At 47.7% G+C, this 19,086-nt stretch overlaps 1 protein-coding gene across 2 annotated transcripts in view; it reads left to right on the top strand.

The window, feature by feature from the left end:
• The first annotated feature begins 7,542 nt into the window (after positions 1-7,542).
• The window catches only part of slc25a12 (solute carrier family 25 member 12), a 122,364-nt gene continuing 110,820 nt past the window's right edge, over positions 7,543-19,086 (top strand). Inside the window, exons 1-2 of one of the 2 annotated variants that reach the window (XM_078228390.1) lie at positions 7,543-7,609; positions 8,322-8,375. In XM_078228390.1, coding sequence (XP_078084516.1) covers positions 7,598-7,609; positions 8,322-8,375 — 66 coding nt within the window. In that variant the 5' untranslated portion in view covers positions 7,543-7,597. Of the gene's footprint in view, positions 7,610-7,652; positions 7,745-8,321; positions 8,376-19,086 lie in introns of those variants that run through there. The other variant, XM_078228391.1, reaches the window with a different exon arrangement.

The raw sequence follows: 19,086 nt of genomic DNA, 5'->3' as shown, positions 1-19,086 counted from the left end.
ACATGCAAAGGTATTAAGAGATAGGAGTCAATGGCAGGTATATGGGGTCAGGGATAATGCAATTTAATGGAGGAAGGAGCAGAGTTGATAACCAACCTATTCATATTCTTCTGTTGCTTCATGCACCTCTTCCAGTCTCAAGAGGACCAAAGCCCTTTGAAGTCTGATGATAAAGTCAGAAATAATAGTGCCTTTTGTGAAGTAATGTGTGGTATTTTTACCATATGTTATTTCTTCATCTATAAAATGGATCAGTAGCTATTCTGCTCATTTCACCCCTCGATCTTGCTGTAATTTTTAGACCAAAATGGTTTCTCACTATTCAATAATTCTAATAATCTCTGCATACTTCCGGTCCTTTCCTTTCCGGAACATCACTGAAGTATCCACATTGGCAAGAGAGAAAGTGTTTGGTTCGTTCGACTTTCAAAAGATGTTTGACAAAGTGTTAAATATTAAACTTATTAACAAAATTGAAGCCATGGGAAAGGATCAGTGGCAGCTTGGATACAAAATTGTCCAAGACAGAAAATAGTGTACTGGTGAACACATGCTTCACACTGGAGAGAATTGCAGTAATGTCACCCAGAGTTTGGTATTAGGACCATTATTTTTATGAAGGTTAATTATCTGGACTTGTATACAGAGGGCACAAGTGGAAAGTTTTCAGATAATAAAAACTTGGAAATGTGGTAAACAGTGGTTTCAGAAGGGCCTAAACAGACTGGTGAGTGGACAAGCAGATGGTAGGTGAGGTTTATTACTAAAAAGTAATGCATTTTGACTGAAAGGCAATATAAAACAAATTATACAATTCTAAAAGTGCTGCATGAACAAAGAAACCTTGGGGTTCACACACAAATCTTTGAAAGTAACAGAAAAAGTTGCTAAGATGGTTAAAAAAGCACAGGATCCTGGGCTCTATAAATGAAGTAAGAGTTTTAACAACACCAGGTTAAAGTCCAACAGGTTTATTTGGTAGCAAATACCATTAGCTTTCGGAGCGCTGCTCCTTCGTCCGAAAGCTAATGGTATTTGCTACCAAATAAACCTGTTGGACTTTAACCTGGTGTTGTTAAAACTCTTACTGTGTTCACCCCAGTCCAACGCCGGCATCTCCACATCATGACTCGATAAATGAAAGCAGAGCATAAAAGGAAGGAAGTTCAGTGATTTTTTCAAATTATTGTTTAGTGAATCACTGGAGTACTGTGTCACTATCTGCACACGGGCTGTAGGAAAGATATAATGTCACTAGAGAGGGTGCAGAGTCAATTTATTATAATGGCACAAGAGGGGCTTAAGCTATGTGGAGAGACGAGAGGAGCTGAGTTTGTCCTTTTTGGAACAGAGATCTTAAGTAAATCATAACTAGTGTTAATAAAAAAAGTTTTTCCTCATATCGCTTCTGGTTCTTTTGCTGATCACCTTAAAATCACCTGTGATTCTTGGCACTTCCACCAAAGGAACAGTTACTCAATCCAGACCCTTTATGATTATGAACTTCTCGAAAGAAAACAGCTCCAGTTTTGCCAATTCACTATCGTAACTGAAGTCTTTCATCCCTGGAACCATTCTTGTAAATCTTTCCAGTATCTTCTCCAATACCTTTACATCCTTTCCTAAAGTGTAATGTCCAGAATTGGGCACAATACCCCAGTTGAAGCCAAATTTGAACCACGTTTGTGCCCTCTTGTTTTTGATCCTACCACCAATGGGAACAGTTTTTCCCAATTTATTCTGTTCAGACCCCTCATGATTTTCAATACCTCAGTCAAATCTCCTTTCAACCTTCCCTTCACCAAGGAGAACAGTCCCAGCTTATCCAATAGATCTACTTTCCTGAAATTCCTCATCCCTGGAACCATCTTTGTGAAACTTTTCTTCACCCTCGCTAATGCCCTCACATCCTTTCTAAAGTGCTCCCGGTTATGTTCCACCTTGTGTTGCGAGAGGCATTTGTGTTAGTAAGTATGGTGCAACTTGTTTAGGGGATGTGGCTGTCATGGTTGTATATCTGGCAGTGTGGGAAATCTATAAAATGCGGAGGTGAGGCTTGCGGCACTGTTAATTGTGAGGGTCTAGTGTAAAATATGAATGTTAGATATGAAGCCTGATATGAAGATCTACACGTGATGAGTGACTGGTCACGAGTAGAGATTGTTGGTGGGTGAGTGATGGGCTTATCATAGAAATCATAGAAACCCTACAGTACAGAAAGAGGCCATTCGGCCCATCGAGTCTGCACCGACCACAATCGCACCCAGGCCCTACCCCCATATCCCTACATATTTACCCACTAATCCCTCCAACCTACACATCTCAGGACACTAAGGACAATTTTTAGCATGGCCAATCAACCTAACCCGCACATCTTTGGACTTATGGCTTATGGTGATTTAAGCAGTGTCTGCATTCACCAACACTGACTATTTGTGTGAGGTCATTGAACTACTTCCCCTCCACTCACATCTACCATCGTTCTTCACTCATACCCTCTATATTTGTCACACTCTCTGCTCCACTCTGTTTTTCATTCCACTGTCCTCCACACATCCAGCATTCATCCTCATTCCTCTCACTCTGCAATGCTCCTACCAGTCTCCCCATCCCTCACACTCCTCAACCTCTCTCCACTCCCAGTTCTTAAACACCCACCATTCAACCTGTGCCCTTCCCAAGCTTCACCCACCACTTTGTAGCACCATCCGCACCACCACAACTTGCCCTTCAATCTCACTGCTCTTTGTTCCCACATTCCCGCTCAGCCTCATCCCTCCTCACCTTGGCAAGCTCCTCAGCCAATTCTCTCTGCGCCTCCCATTCTGCCACACACCCCCTCCTTCTCAACATCCCATTTCGCCCTTTAGCTCCTCTCTCTACCCCCTTTCTATCCAACTTCTCTCACTTGCTCTGCACCCCCTCACACTCTCTCTGGCCCACACTGACCCTCACTCTCTCTCCACCCCTCCTCCGCCCTACTCCTCTGCTTCTCCCTCCCCACTCCACCATCCTCCCCTCCCTTCCCACTCCTCCTCCCCACCCCCCTGCCCAATCCACACACTACCACCCCACCACGCCTCCCCCCGCGTCCTCCCCACTCCCTGCACCGGCCCCCCTCCTCTACCTCCAGCCGCTGCTCCATCCTCCTCTCCATCCTCTCCTCCTCTACCCCTCCTCCACACTTTCCTGCCCCCTCCCTCCATTCTACCTTCCTCCCTCCCACTCCATCACCTCCCTTCCCCCTCCTCATCCCCTCCTCTCCCTTCACACTTTTCTACCCCTTCCTGCCTCCTCTCCTCCTTCCCCCACTGCCTCCTCTCCTCCTTTGCCCTCCCTCCACCCTCTCCTCCTTCCCCTCCCTCCACCCTCTCCTCCTGCCCCCTCTCCTTTTACCCCCACGTCCACCCTCTCTTCCTCCTTCCCCCTCCCTCCACCCTCTCTTCCTCTTTATCCTCCCTCTCTCCACCCTCTCCTCCTTCCCCCTCCCTCCTCCATCCTCCCTTTCCTTCCCCCTCCCTCAACTCTCTCCTCCTTCCCCCTCCCTCCAGCCTCTCCTTCCCTCCTCCACCCTCTCCTCCTTCCCCATCCCTCCACCCTCACCCCCCTCCCTCAACTCTCTCCTCCTTCCCCCTCCCTCCAGCCTCTCCTCCCCCTCCCTCTGCTCCTTCCCCCCTCCACCCCCTCCCTCTGCTCCTTCCCCCTCCTTCCACCCTCACCCCCTCCCTCCACCCTCTCCTCCTTCCCCCTCCCTCCAGTCTCTGCTTCCCTCTCCCTTCACTCCTCCTTCCCCTCCCTCCACCCTAACCCCCTCTCCCCCCTCCCTACATCCCCCCACCCTCTCACCGCCTGCCCCCACCCTCCCCACTACACTCTCCCTCCCCACCCTCCCCCACCCCCAATCCCTCCCTCCCCCACCCCCCAATCTCTCCCTCCCCGCCAATCCCTCCCTCCTCCCCAATGTCTCCCTCCACTCCCTCCCCTCAATCTCTCCCTCCCCCAATCTCTCCCTCCCTCCCTCCCCCCCAATCTCTCCCTCCCTCCCCCCAATCTCTCCCTCCTTCCCTCCCCCCAATCTCTCCCTCTCTGCCCCATCTCTCCCTCCCCCCTCCCCCAATCTCTCCCTCCTCCTCCCGCAATCTCTCCCTCCCCCTCCCCCCAATCTCTCCCTCCCCCCCAAATCTCTCCTTCCCTCCCCCCTCCCTCTCCCCCAATCTCTCCCTCCCTACCCCGCAATCTCTCCCTCCCTCCCCCCAATCTCTCCCTCCTTCCCGCCCAATCTCTCCTTCCCTCCCTCCAAGTCTCTCCCCCCTCCGCCCAATCTCTCCCCCCTTCCGCCCAATCTCTCCCTCCCCCACCCCACAAAGTCCCTCGCCCCATTCCCCCCCAAAATCCCTCCTTCCCTCCGCCCCACAAAATCCCTCCCTCCCCCATTCCCAAAATCCCTCTCTCCCACCCCCAAAATCCCTTCCTCCCCCCCACACACCCCAAAATCCCTCCCTCCACCCCCACAATCCCTCCTCCTACCCACCCCCCAAAATCCCCCCCTCCCTCCCCACATCCCCCACACCCCCAAAATCCCTTCCTCCCCCCCACACCCCCAAATCCCTCCCTCCCCCTCCCACACCCCCAAAATCCCTCCCTCCCCCCACCCCGCAAAATCCCTCCTCCCCCCCAACATTCCCCCAAATCCCTCTCTCCCCCCAAATTCCCACCCTGCCCTCACACCTCCCAAAATCCCTCCCTCCCCCCACACCCCCCAAAATCCCTCCCTCTACCCCCCACACCCCCCAAAATCCCTCCCTCCCTCCCACACCCCCCAAAATCCACCCCCCCCAAAATCCCTCCCTCGCCCCCACAGCCCCCAAAATACATCCCTCACCCCCCACAATCCCTCCCTCCCCCCACACCCCCCAAAATCCCTCCCTCCCCTCCACACCCCCAAAATCCCTCCCTCCCCTCCACACCCCCCAAAATCCCTCCCCCCCACAGCCCCCAAAATCCCCCCCCACTCCCCCAAAATCCCTCCCTCCTCCCCAATCCCCCCCAAATCCCTCCCTCCCCAAAATCCACCCTCCAGCTCCCCCATCCCGATCCCCTCCCAATCCCCCCCCCGCAGCTCCCTCCCATTCCCCAACCCACCCCCAAGCTCCCTCCCATCCCCCGACCCCCCCCAGCTCCCTCCCATCCCCCCCCCCCAGCTCCCTCCCATCCCCCTGACCCAGCTCCCTCCCATCCCCCTGACCCAGCTCCCTCCCACCCCCCGACCCAGCTCCCTCCCACCCCCCGACCCAGCTCCCTCCCATCCCCCGACCCACCCAGCTCCCTCCCATCCCCAACACCCCCCCCCCAGCTCTCTCCCATCCCCCAACGCCGCCCACACCCCCCCGACACCTCCCCCATTCCCCCGGCACCCGTCACATCTCCCCGACACCTCCCCCACCCCCTCATCTCCCCGACCACCCCATCCCCCAACCCCCCCGCCTCCCCACCCCCTCCATCCCCCGACCCCCCCATCCCCCTGACCCTCCCCCATGCCCCCGACCCCCCCATCTCCCCGACACCCCCTCCAGCTCCCTCCCATCCCCCGACCACCCCCCATCTTCCTCCCATCCCCCGACCCCCCATCTCCCCAACGCCCCCCCCCAGCTCCATCCCATCCTCCGACCCCCCACAGCTCCCTCCCATCCCCCCGACCCCCCCAGCTCCCTCCCATCCCCCCTACCCCCCCCCACATCCCTCCCATCCCCCGAACCCCCCGCCACATCCCTCCCATCCCCTATCTCCCCGAACCCCCTGATCCCCCCCATCCCACATCTCCCTCCCATCCCTCCGACCCCCCTCCCATCTCCCCGACCCCACCCCCAGCTCCCTGCCATCCCCCCCATCTCCCTCCCAGCCCCCCGACCCTCCCCACAGCTCCCTCCCATCCCCCCAGAGCTCCCTCCCACCCCCCCCCGAGATCCCCCGCAGAGCTCCCTCCCATCCCCCCCAGAGCTTCCTCCCACCCCCCCCCAGAGCTCCCTCCCATCCCCCCCCAGAGCTCCCTCCCATCCCCCCTCATCCCCCCAACCCTCTTCCCGCCGACCCCCCATCCCTCCGACACCCCCTCCACCTTCCCTCCCATCCCTCCTCCCCTTCCCTCCCATCCCTCCTCCCCTACCCTCCCATCCCCCACCCTCCCCCCTCCTCCTCCATCCCCCCTCCCCACCACTCCCATCCTCCCTCCCCACCATGCCCCCCTTCCCTCCCCCGACCCCCCCTCCCATCCCCCCTACACCCTTCCCTTCCATCCCCACGACCCCCCAATCTCCCTTCCATCCCCCAGGCCCCTTCCCATCCCCCCCGACCCCCCAAATCTCCCTCCCATCCCCCAATCTCCCACCCACCCCCCCCACCCCCCTCCCAATCCCCCAGCCCCCCTCCCAGCCCCCCGAACCCGCCTCCCTCCCCCCATCCCCCCTCCTATCCCCCAATCCCCCTCCCATCCCCCAATCCCCCCCGCCCCCGATCTCCCCGCCCCCGATCTCCCCACCCCCGCCCCCGATCTCCCCGCCCCCGATCTCCCCCCCCGCCCCCGATCTCCCCCCCGCCCCCTATCTCCCCCCCACCCCCGATCTCCCCCCTGCCCCCGATCTCCCCCCCCGCCCCCGATCTCCCCCCCCGATCTCCCCCCCGCCCGATCTCGCCCCCGATCTCCCCCCCGCCCCCGATCTCCCCCCCCGCCCCCGATTTCCCCCCCCGCCCCCGATCTCCCCCCCACGCCCCCGATCTCCCCCCCCCGCCCCCGATCTCCCCCCCCCGCCCCCGATCTCCCCCCCCGCCCCCGATCTCCCCCCCCGCCCCCGATCTCCCCCCCCCGCCCCCGATCTCCCCCCCCCCGCCCCCGATCTCCCCCCCCCGCCCCCGATCTCCCCCCCCCCGCCCCCGATCTCCCCCCCCCGCCCCCGATCTCCCCCCCCCGCCCCCGATCTCCCCCCCCCGCCCCCGATCTCCCCCCCCCGCCCCCGATCTCCCCCCCCCGCCCCCGATCTCCCCCCCCCGCCCCCGATCTCCCCCCCCGCCCCCATCTCCCCCCCCCCCGATCTCCCCCCCCCCCGCCCCCGATCTCCCCCCCCCGCCCCCGATCTCCCCCCCCCCGCCCCCGATCTCCCCCCCCCCCGCCCCCGATCTCCCCCCCCCCGCCCCCGATCTCCCCCCCCCCCGCCCCCGATCTCCCCCCCCCCCGCCCCCGATCTCCCCCCCCCCCGCCCCCGATCTCCCCCCCCCCCGCCCCCGATCTCCCCCCCCCCCGCCCCCGATCTCCCCCCCCCCCCGCCCCCGATCTCCCCCCCCCCGCCCCCGATCTCCCCCCCCCCGCCCCCGATCTCCCCCCCCCGCCCCCGATCTCCCCCCCCCCGCCCCCGATCTCCCCCCCCGCCCCCCGACACCCAATCTCCCTCCCACCCCCGGTCCTCCCCTCTCCTCTCCCTCGTTTTGCTGCGGCTGCTGTTGTCACGTGAGCGCTTGGCGCGCCGTTTCCCGGGAGACTGTCTGACCTTTGACCGGGGACGTTCTCGCGCTCCGTCAGGCCGCTGGGTGACATCAGAGCTGCAGCATGGCGGTCAAGGTGACACAAGCGAGAATGTCTGTGTGTGATTGTGGCCGTTAGAGAGGCTGAAAGCGGCTGCTGTCCGCCCGCAGCCCCTCACTTAGTGTGGCTGGCTGGACTCTCACTCTGTAGATAAGATTTTACACAGGAGTGGTCGGTGTGCTTGTTTTATCCTTGTTGGCGGCTTGTTGTTTGGAGGCCTAGCGCTTGGCCTTGGGTTACCTTTAAAACAATTTAAAAAAGGAAGTGTATTTAGCAGCTTTACACATAGATGTCGGAATATCAAGAAATGGGTGTTTGACAGTAGAATATATGTACTTCAGGCAGAGCACTGTTACGGTAAAGCATAATTCATGGATCACAGTCGAAATGTTGTATCATCTAATGGCTAAAAGGCGACTTAGTTTCAAAAATGTGAAGTCTGGAGCATTTAGCTTTTTATAACAAGGACATGTTGGAAATGATTTCGAAATCTTTATCTAAGAGGAACTTCAATGTTCCTCCTAGTTATTCCGTAACTAGTTAGAATTAATGAGCAATGGATAAGTTTTATGGTAATCCATTCACGTTTATGTAGATGAAGCACAATATTGTAATTTCTGAAGTTTTTCAGTGGCAATATTGTTCAAATTGTGCAATGAAATAAACTGTTTAAAATTTACCCATTTCTTATGTATTTGTGCAAGATAATTTGTCTCAGCAATGTACATAACAGGTGTTTTTATTTCAGGTGCAGTCAACGAAAAGGGCTGACCCCATTGAATTAAAAGCTGTGTTTTTGAAGGTAATTGAAATAATTTATATAAATTCATTAAACTTTCTGTTTCATTTGTATTTTAGTTATAGCTGTAGTAAAGTTCACCTTTACTGAAAATGTAACATGTTTTTGGAGATAATGTGGGAAACAGATCTACACTATTTTTATTAGTCAAGGTACTAACAAAAGTAGTAAAAATAGTTTAAGGTTTTATTGACTCAGGTATTCTGATATTTAAGCCTGCACTGTAAAGTAAGTTTATGGAGCTGTTGTGAATGATAGATTAGTACAACTGCCTAGTGGATTCTGGTAGGCAGGTCCACAAAGTAAAATGGCATTTGTGTGATATGACTTGTATTATCATATGATATGATGTTTCTGGTAACGGTTATCTACTATTTACAGTGGAAATCAGAAGCCAGGATTCATTTGATTGGTTTTTGCTCAACCCAGAGAGATTGACTTAAATTTGTCATTGAAATTTGGCCACGAGTGAGGGGATTAGTGTACTTGAAATGAATACGACAGTTTTTAACTGCGAATGTAGAAATCTGAAATTAAAAGCACTGCCTCACTGCGCCAAAGACCCGGGTTCGATTCCAGCCTCAGGTGACTGTCTGTGTGGAGTTTGCATGTTCTCCCTGTGTCTACGTGGGTTTCCTCCGGGTGCTCTGGTTTCCTTCCACAGTCCAAAGATGTGCTTGGGTGGACCAGCCATGCTAAATTGCCCCTTAGTGTCCAGAGATGTGTAGGTTAGGTGGATTAGCCATGGTAAATGCACGGGGTTGTGATCATCGGGCAGCAGGGTGGTGGGCTTCAGGAAGATGTTTTTTTGGAGAGTCAGTACAGACTCAATGGGCCGAATGGCCTCCTTCTGCACTGTAGTGATTCTATTCAATGGATTCAATCCTAACAGAGTGCTGGAAATGCTCAGCATGTCTGGCAGCATCTTTGTATAGCGACATATTGTTAATGTTTCAGGCCAAATTGCATGAGCTGAATGATATATTAAACCACAAGCTTATGGAAATTATTGAAAGCAATGCACGTAAACTCCCCTATGGCCCTGCTGTGCTGTGTGATTTCAGTTAAAAGCACAATTCTCATTTCTCACAGTAAAATGCAGCCTATTCTTTTATGATTTACTGTACTTGACGAGTGTACATCTGTGCCACGACAGCCAAAAAAATCACTTTAAGAGCCAATGGTTCACTATGATGTAGTGGGAAAGAGAGCATATAGTTATGATGACTTGAAAAACTCATGCAGTATGTATTTGAAAAGAGTCACAGAGCTGGATTTTCCAGCCGCACTCGTCCCAAGGCCAGACATTCCTGCCCAAGGTCAGCAGACGTTTGCATGGTCCGCCCCTGCCTGCTACGATTCCCGTGGCGGGTGAGATGGCAAAATTCCGCCCATTAAGTCAGAATTTTTACAGTGCAGAAGGCGCATTTGGTCCATTGATCCTGCACCAACTCTCCAGCACAACCTCCTACACAGGCCCTATTCCCGGAACCCTGTGTATTTACCCCGCTAATCCCTCTAACCTACACATCTTGGGACACTTAAGGGGCAATTTAGCATGGCCAATCCACCTAACCTACACATCTTTGGACTGTCAGAGGAAACTGGATCATCCGGAGGAAACCCACGCAGACGCTGGGAGAATGTGCAAACTCCACACAGTCACCCAAGGCTAGAATTGAACCTGGGTCCCTAGCGTTTGTGAGACAGTTGTGCGAACGACTGTGGTTAAGGAAGGGTCTAGCAGAGGTGTTTGGAATGCCAAATTTGAATATTGGAAGGATTATTATGAATTACTTATGAAACTGAGTCAGTTGTGATATTTGAGGCTGAAACTGAGAAATGGAAATAATCGTCACATATCACTGGTTTGTTAAGACGCTACAAATGATTTGGTATGATGCTAAGCGTATCCTCCTTTCATAGTTGATGCTTGAGATTATCCACTTGGATACTGTCTCCAGTCCTCCCTTGCCCGCATGTTCCCCTTTATTGACCAAGCCTGAACACAGCAGTGTTGGCAATCAGTCATCCTTGTGCTTCTGAATTGCAGGAAGGAATTCCTTTACGCCTGGATGACACATCTGTGATCATTTTTAAAAAAATACAGAATGCTCACTTTAATAACATGCACATGTTTAGTTGTCAACATACATATGTTTTCTTTCCTGTACTTTTAATAAATATGTCCTCTGCCTTACTTTGAGCATTCAATTAGTGTTTTTATTCTGGAAGAAAATCATTGTCCCAACAAAAGAATTATTGAGAATAAAGAGAAAGAAAGTACTTACATTTATTTATTTTTATTTGTCGGACATGGGTGCCGCTGGCTGGCCAACATTTATTGCCCATCCCTAGTTGCCTTTAAGAAGGTGGTGGTGAGCTGCCGTGTTGAATCACTGCAGTCCCCGTGCTCTAGGTTGACTCACAATGCTGTTAGGGAGGGAATTTCAGGATTTTGACTCAGCAACTGCGAAGAAACGGCGATATATTTCCAAGTCAGGATGGTCAGTGGTTTGGAGGGGAACTTGCAGGTGGTGGTGTGACAGTGTATCTGCAGCCCTTGTCCTTCCAGATGGAAGTGGTTATGGGTTTGGAAGGTGCTGTCTAAGGATCTTTGGTGAATTGCTGAAGTGCACCTTGTAGATAGTACACACTGCTGCTACTGAGTCGGTGGTGGAGGCAGTGGATATTCGTGGATGTGGTGCCAATCAAGCGGGCTGCTTTGTCCTGTATGGTGTCAAACTTCTTGAGTGTTGTTGGAGCTGCACCAATTTAGGCAAGTGGGGAGTATTCCTTCACACTCCTGACTTGTGCCACATTATTCCTAGCCTTTGACCTGCTCTTGTAGCCACTGTGTTTATGTGGTGAGCACAGTAAGAGTTTTAACAACACCAGGTTAAAGTCCAACAGGTTTATTTGGTAGCAAAGATTTATTTTTGGTAGCAGGTTTATTTGCTACCAAATAAACCTGTTGGACTTTAACCTGGTGTTGTTAAAACTCTTACTGTGTTTATCCCAGTCCAACGCCGGCATCTCCACTTTGTGGTGAGTCCAGTTGAATTTCTGGTCAATGGTAACCCCAAGGATGTTGATAGTGGGAGATTCAGCAATGGTAACATGAATGTCAAGGGGCGGTGGTTATAGTGCCTCTTATTGGTGATGGTCATTGCCTGGCATTTGTGTGGCGCAAATGTTACTTGTCACTTGTCAGCCCAAGCCTGGATACTGTCCAAATCTTGTTGCATTCGAACATGGACTGCTTCAGCGTCTAAGGAGTTGTGAATGGTGCTGAACATTGTGCAATGATCGGCAAACATCCCCACATTTATATGGTACCTTTCAAGACATCAAGGTGTCTCAGTGTTTTATTGTGAACAAAGTAATTTTGAAGTATAGTCACTATTGTAGAAAACATCAGTTACTACAGAATGGTTAAATAGTGGTTTTCAGAGTCTGCAGTATGATCAGTGAGTAGTGTATTTTCTGTCAGACTTTAAATCTAAAATTATTGATCTGTTTGAAGAATATCAAGGTAAAACAGCTGAGAAAATCTTGAATTTGAGCGAGATCATTTTCCTTTGTTCTTATGCTGGAAAACATGTTGTGACATTTGATGCAGATTTAAATTGTTCTGGCTTTAGGCAGGATTTATGAGTACAGCTGTGTTCAGCTATCTACATGAAGTATTGGCTGCATCCTAATAATTTTGTGACTCCGGCATGGTCCTGTACTTTGCAATGAGTGTAAGACTAAACCAGTTGCTCGTTAATAGGGCATGCATGCCAGGCCTAAATTTGGCATTGCTCAAAAGTAGCTTATGTCAATTCAGCATTGAGTTAAAAATTGCTTCTTGATATTTACTGTTCTGGCATAGGCTGTCACTTGAGTCTTTATTTTCTCTGGTACAGGTTGCCTTTTTAATCTATTTTTGCAAGTAGCCTGGTAGCTCAGTCAGTTGTTATTTGAGTGCCGTAATGCCACTTAACCTGCTGCAGTTGGGTAAATGTCGTTGATACTCGACTAAGCTACTGTAATGAATGCCGTATGAAAGTAAGATGGTTGATGTTGGCGAAGCAGGAAACATGGACCAGGTGCTCCTGCAGCTTTCTAGACTTAAAATTGAATTCACCTGGCAAGAGGTACCATATTCTTGGCATCAGCAGCAAGGACTTTCCAACCTGGGGTGGGGGAGGGAAGTGGAAAGAAAAGATGTTCTGAAGAAGCTAATCGTTTGGAAAAAAATTCAAATATATCTTTGTGGAATTAATACATTGTAGGAAAGCTCAAGAGTGTGGCAAACATAATCTTGTTTTTCTTATTGATTTAATAAAATTGTGAAATGGCTTGAACTCATAGAAACCCTACAGTGCAGAAAGAGGCCATTCGGCCCATCGAGTCTGCACCGATCACAATCCCACCCAGGCCCTACCCCCACATCCCTACATATTTACCCACTAATCCCTCTAACCTACGCATCTCAGGACACTAAGGGGCAATTTTAGCACGGCCAATTAACCTAACCCGCATATAATTGGACTGTGGGAGGAAACCGGAGCACCTGGAGGAAACCCACGCAGACACGAGGAGAACGTGCAAACTCCACACAGACAGTGACCCAAGCCGGGAATCGAACCCAGGTCCCTGGAGCTGTGAAGTAGCAGTGCTAACCACCGTGCTACCATGCCGCCCCATGGCTAAGTGGAGAAGATGTGAGGGAGTTATGGGTTAATATGCCTGTTTCCCACTCCTGACTTAATTTGGTTTAAAACCAGTAAAAGTTAGGGTTTGAAAAACTTGGCACAAGTTTGCATTATGCAAAGTGTTTCAATCTGTCATATTCATATGGGTAGTTGGTTCCAAAATAAGAGTTATTTGTTCATCATTCGGCCCATCGTGTCTGTGCTGGCTCTTTGAAAGAGTTAGCCAATTAGCCCAGCTCCCCAGCTCTTTCCCCATATCCCTACAAGTCGGCATTACGTTTTAGCTATGTAATGTATGGATGTTTACAGATAAATATATAATTTTTAATAATTTTAATGGGCCATAATTTTCTGTAACAGTGAATCTAACATTGTTTGCTGTTGGGCTTGCCCTTGCACATTTATGTTTAAATTCTTTTAGGGTGATGAAGTGCTGAAAGCGTGAATTGATAATATTACAGAAAGGGAAGTGGGCCATCAGGCACCTGAGTAAGCAGGGCAAGCAACTGTGTCTCTCCTAAATAATCAGATTAAAAGATTGTGACATTAAACAGCGCAAGGACAAGACTGCGAAGGGAAGGGTAAATTGGAGTGGGTGAATTCAATGCCAAATAAGGTACTGGAAGAAATGGAGAGCAAAAGAAAAATTGGATTAAAAGAAATGGAAAAAGGAGACAGAAAGCAGAAATAAAAGAAATACATTTTTAAAAATCCCAAAATTGAAATCTAAAGGAATAACACTTTTAAAAATAATTTTAATTAATTTCAGAGGTTGTTTTACATGATTAAACATGTCATGTTGTAAAAGTGTGCTTGTGTTGAAGTGGACAAGACTTAAATTTCTATGTGGAGTTTAATTTGCAGCTACCACAGTGATGAAGCAATGCCAGTGAACACATTTTAATTCAAAAAGTGAAGGAAGGAGTGAAATGCTGTTTACACTGAGCGAATAGTGGGACAAAGTAGGCCAACATCTTTTGGGTTTTCATGCTAAATCATACATCTGTTCTTGCCTAAACATGCTGTAATATTTGTGTATCCATAAAAATGAATTGCGGCCAGTGTTTACTAGAGTATAGTTTAAAGCATTAACTTTATGAAATTATATTTTGTGGACCATTTCACAATGGGAAAAAACAAGTTTCCTAAATTTATTCTGTGACTAGAACCGTAGGGTATTCCTGAAGAATATTTTCTTGCTCAGATGTTTCTTTTCCCACCATTGTTGATGTGCAGAAACAACAACTTGCCTCATTATAGAGTCTCATAATTAGAAAATAATGAGTGATACAGCAGACAAGAGAGAGAAAAGATAAGAGTGTAGGAAGGGGTTAAAATTACTGATCTTCTGGGGACCTGTGAAAACTCTTGTTACATTTGTAACAATGTTAAAATGGCATTTAAACAGAGATGCAATTATTGTCTTCAACGTTATGCAAGATCAGAATAAAAACTAAATTTAAAAACAGCAACAGATGTACATATCTAGGCTAGTATAAAGCCAGTGTCTGCCTCGAGTCCTTGTAAGTTGCTTCCAAGCAGGCAGCAATATTTTTTTTGGTTTTGAATTAAGCATGAGATGGAACAATGACAATTAAGTGCAATAGGAACAGTGTAATGACTTTGCACAGATTCGCTCTAATTCAGCTTGTTAAATAAACATAAGTTTGTTGCTTTAAAAATTTAATTCTCTGTTCTAAGCACCTTGAAGGTACTGGGAAAATAACTTGGTGTAATGTTTCTTTGTTAATGATGCCTGTGCCCTTGCAATGCAGATTCAATAATTTTCAAAAGCCAATTGGAGAAATAGTTGAAGGGGGAAAATTTGCAGAGCTATGGAGAAAGAGCATAGAATTATGACTCATTGGATAGCTTTTTGAAGGAATTGACATGGACACAATGGACCAAATGACCTCCCCATTTATGCTGTTTTATTCTGTGCATTGCATGGTTGAGCAGGATGGACATAGCTTGCCTGGGAGTACTATGGTTACAAGCCGTAGCTGACTGTTAGCAATGATTAAAATCTCCTACTGGCGTGTCCTTGTTTGACTTGCTAGTAAGAAGTCTCAACACCAGGTTAAAGTCCAACAGGTTACTTGGTAGCACAAGCTTTCGGAGCGCTGCTGCTCCTTGTTAGTGGCAAAGGTTTCTGATAGTCAGAACAATAACAATAACAGCTTGTATTTTATATAAGAACAGAAGAAATAGGGGCAGGAGTAGACCATTCAGCCTCTGACGTCTGCTCCAGCATTTAGTACAACCATGTCTGATCTTCTACCTCAACTTCATGTTCCTGCCTGCTTCCCCTATCCCTTGATTGCCTGAGAGGTTAAAAACCTATCGCTATCAGGCTGGAACATACTTTTGAATGTCCTCCAGTTTGTAGAGGTTAAAATGTGGAAGGCTGGTTTGGAGTTTGTTAGAATAGTCAAGTTGAGAAGAAACAAAGGCATTAATGAGGAGCAGGTAAGCTGAGGCAAGGCTGGAGTGGGATGATATTCCAGAGGTGGAAATAGTTGATCTTGCTGAAGGTGCAGATACGTGGTCAGAAGCTCATTTCAGTTTGCAAAGTAGGTTGCAGATAGTCAGGGTCAAATTGTAGTTTTCAGAGAGAGGAATGGAGGTAGTAGTTAGGGAATTTAATTTTTCTCTGGCACCAAAGGCAATGGCTTCCATCTTATCAATATTTAATCAAAGGAAATTTCTGTTTATTCAGTACTGGATATCAGCCAAACAGTCAGATAATTTAGCTACAATGGGAGAGTCAACAGAAGTGGTGGTGAGATAGAGTTGGGTGTTGTAAGCTTGTATGTGAAAACTGATGCTGTTATTGGATGATGTTAGGGTAGCATGTGAGAAATAGGAGGGGACCAAGGATACACTTGAGTGAAACCAGAAATAATGGTACAGGAATGGGAAAAGTGTCAGCCTTGACTATGCCTTTGAATCAGGAGCTTGTGGCTTCAAGTCCCATTCCAAGACTTCAGCACAAAAATCAAGGCTGACAGCACTGAGGGAGCATTATCAGAGGTGCAGTCTTTTTTTTATTAAGGAGTTGGTAGCATAATGGTAATGTTATCGCACTTGTAATAAAGAGGCCCGATCTGATGTTCCGGACACTTGAGTTCAAACCCCATCATAGAAGCTGGAGGAATTTAAATGCCATGTTTAAACTTGGAATTAAGATACTTGTCTTTTTAATAGTAATCATGAAACAACCGGTTTGTGGTTAAAACCCATCTGGTTCACTGATATTTTTCAGGGAGGAAATATATGAAGTCTATATGACTTCAGACTCTCACCATTGGGCCAGGTGGGAGGTTAAAATATTTTTTAAAACCCCTTGGTAATGGGTAAAAGATGCACAAAAGGCTGGATCAGATAAGAGTCCTAACAGTTTATGTACCTTGTTGGCCAGATACAACAAGGAATCTTTCCTCTAGGCTTAAAAACCTACTTGTAAACCCCCACTACTTCATCCTCAATCTCTATCCCACACCTCCGCAATCACAGATCCGTCGCTCCACTTCATGATCATTGAGCTCCTGTATTCACCCATCCTTGCAACTTTAGTCCCCACTTCTGAGATCTCTATCCCCAATAACCAACAACTTGCCTGATTTTGGACTTGGGCCTATTCAGTGTATTCCCATCCTGTCAGGCAGCTATGCCAGTCATGCCTTTCAATCAGTCAAGATAGCTTGAAAATTTAAAAAAAGCATCATTCTGGAAAATCCATACTGACCCGGCTCTAAAATCCTGCCCTAGTAAAATCAGCATCATTGTTATCTGTAGGTGTCTCCAAATAGCCTTTTCCTGAATTTAAATATGTTGTTACAGAGTATAATTTATTCTGAAATGTTGAAATTATTTCAGTGGCATTCAGGTGAAAATATATAAATGCCATCTTATTTCATGCACTGTAAAGATAATTTATACATTGTAGTAAACCATTAATTCAGAAACCAAAAGTCAAATTCTATTTGTGTTTAGTCAGCTAACTCTCCTAGGTCAGGCAAGTTATTTTACTCTTTGTATATCTGTGTTTTGGAGGTGTTCATTAATTTGAAGTAGCTAGTTTAACAACCAGTTACAGTTTGACTTGCAAAATGTAGAGTTAAGTTTCTTAATGAATGTGCCTTGTAGGACATTCCACATTTAAAATCTTTGTAAATTGAATCTTATATACAGCTATCTTATGATTTTACTTAGTCCAGCTTAAAATAGTTTTGGTTAATGATCTTCAGTGTGATGTTTATGTTGAACATTGCAGAAACGTTGAACAAATATCTTTTCAAGATATGTTTGTTGGTATTGCACAGGATATGAAATACATTAACAGTTAACATTAAAAGAATCTACTAATCACCAAATCCTGCAAACTGGAATTATTTAACAATCGGATGCAGTCAAATTATTTAGGATCTTTTCTTGCAATTACAGCCTTGGTGATGTATATTGAAGTTTATTTATTTGAAAACACAAATAACTTAATTTTCAGTGCCTTGGCTTTCAGATATGTGGGCAGGTCTGTCTATTTTTGCTCCATCTATATGTACCTAAAGTACATATTTAATATCAGAGGGCAAATACAACAAATGTATCATTAATGATGGAAATCTGGTTTTCCAGACTTATGGGAATTCTTACAGTTGAATACTATAATGTATTCAGTCATCTTACTCTCAATGTTTTACTGAACAATTTCAGGAATATTTGATTCTTAGCATATTATGATAACCTCTTTTAAACAATTTTGTAATTAATTTGAGTTATTCAGTTGAGACTAAATCAACAAAGTTACTGGAGTGTTGAGAAGGAGTATTGGTGTAATTGTGTGAGGCCTTGGTGAGACTACATTTGGAGTACTTTATGTGGTTTTTGGTCTCCTTGTCATGGGGACTTGTCTCGGCGAGGATGCAGCGAAAGTTCACTGAACTGATTCCTGAGATAAAGGGATTCTCTTATGAGGATAAATTGGGTACACTATGCTTAACTTGCCCACGATTGAGAAGAATGAGAGGTGATCTCATTGAAACATTTAAATTTCCTAAGGAGCTTGAATGAGTAGATACTAGAAGAATTTCTCCAGCTGGAGAGTCCAGAACGGTTACAGTTCAAAATAAGTGGCTAGTAATTTAGGACTGAAATTAGCATAAATTTATTTATTCAAAGCGTTGTAATCTTTACCATTCTCTACCCCAGAGGATACTTAGTTGTTAAGCATATTCGTGGCAGAAGTTTTTGGATGCTAAGGGAATTAAGGGATATGGCAGTGGTATGGGAAGGTGGAGTTGAGGTAGAAGACCAACCATGAATGGTATAAGGTTGACTGATATATTCCCATTCTGGTATGTTCTTAAGCAGTTGTTACAATCCTCTAGAGATCGATAATTTGTGAAAATATATTTGAATTTCCATTTTCTGATTGAAAGGATCACACAACAGGATTTCAAGTTAAGACTTTCACTTTAACAAGCAATGTGGTCTAAATAGTATTCAGCAGGCAACTTATCCGCTAAAATACAGAAAAAGTTCCCCCATTAAACTTATTGAAATGATGAAAATTTACTTTATCCTGTCTCTTAAGTGGACTCTTTCTTCTTATGCAACCAGTGCAAAGCTATTCTTTGCTCCTGCTAGCCTGCTTCCTTATTTCCTCTCCCAGTTAGTTAATTTCTAATCTCCAAACTGATTTGTACAGTGAATGTTACCCTGGAGATTCCTCCCTCTTGCCAAAGCTAGGCAAATCTTCCATCCTTGTTTAAATCACCATGAACTTAGGCTCTTCAATCTGAGCACAAGCTCCTCCCTATCTTCTGCATGGTCGATAATAAAGGTAGCATTTACTCTGCTTCAGGTGGAGCATTGGCTGCCTCTGTGTCTTTGTGCACAACTTAGGCTCTTCAATCTGAGCACAAGCTCCTCCCTATCTTCTGCATGGTCGGTAATAAAGGTAGCATTTACTCTGCTTCAGGTGGAGCATTGGCTGCCTCTGTGTCTTTGTG

Source organism: Mustelus asterias, chromosome 14 (genome assembly GCF_964213995.1).
Source record: "Mustelus asterias chromosome 14, sMusAst1.hap1.1, whole genome shotgun sequence".
Classification (NCBI taxonomy): Eukaryota; Metazoa; Chordata; class Chondrichthyes; order Carcharhiniformes; family Triakidae; genus Mustelus; species Mustelus asterias.
This window is presented reverse-complemented; position numbering and strand designations above follow the sequence as displayed.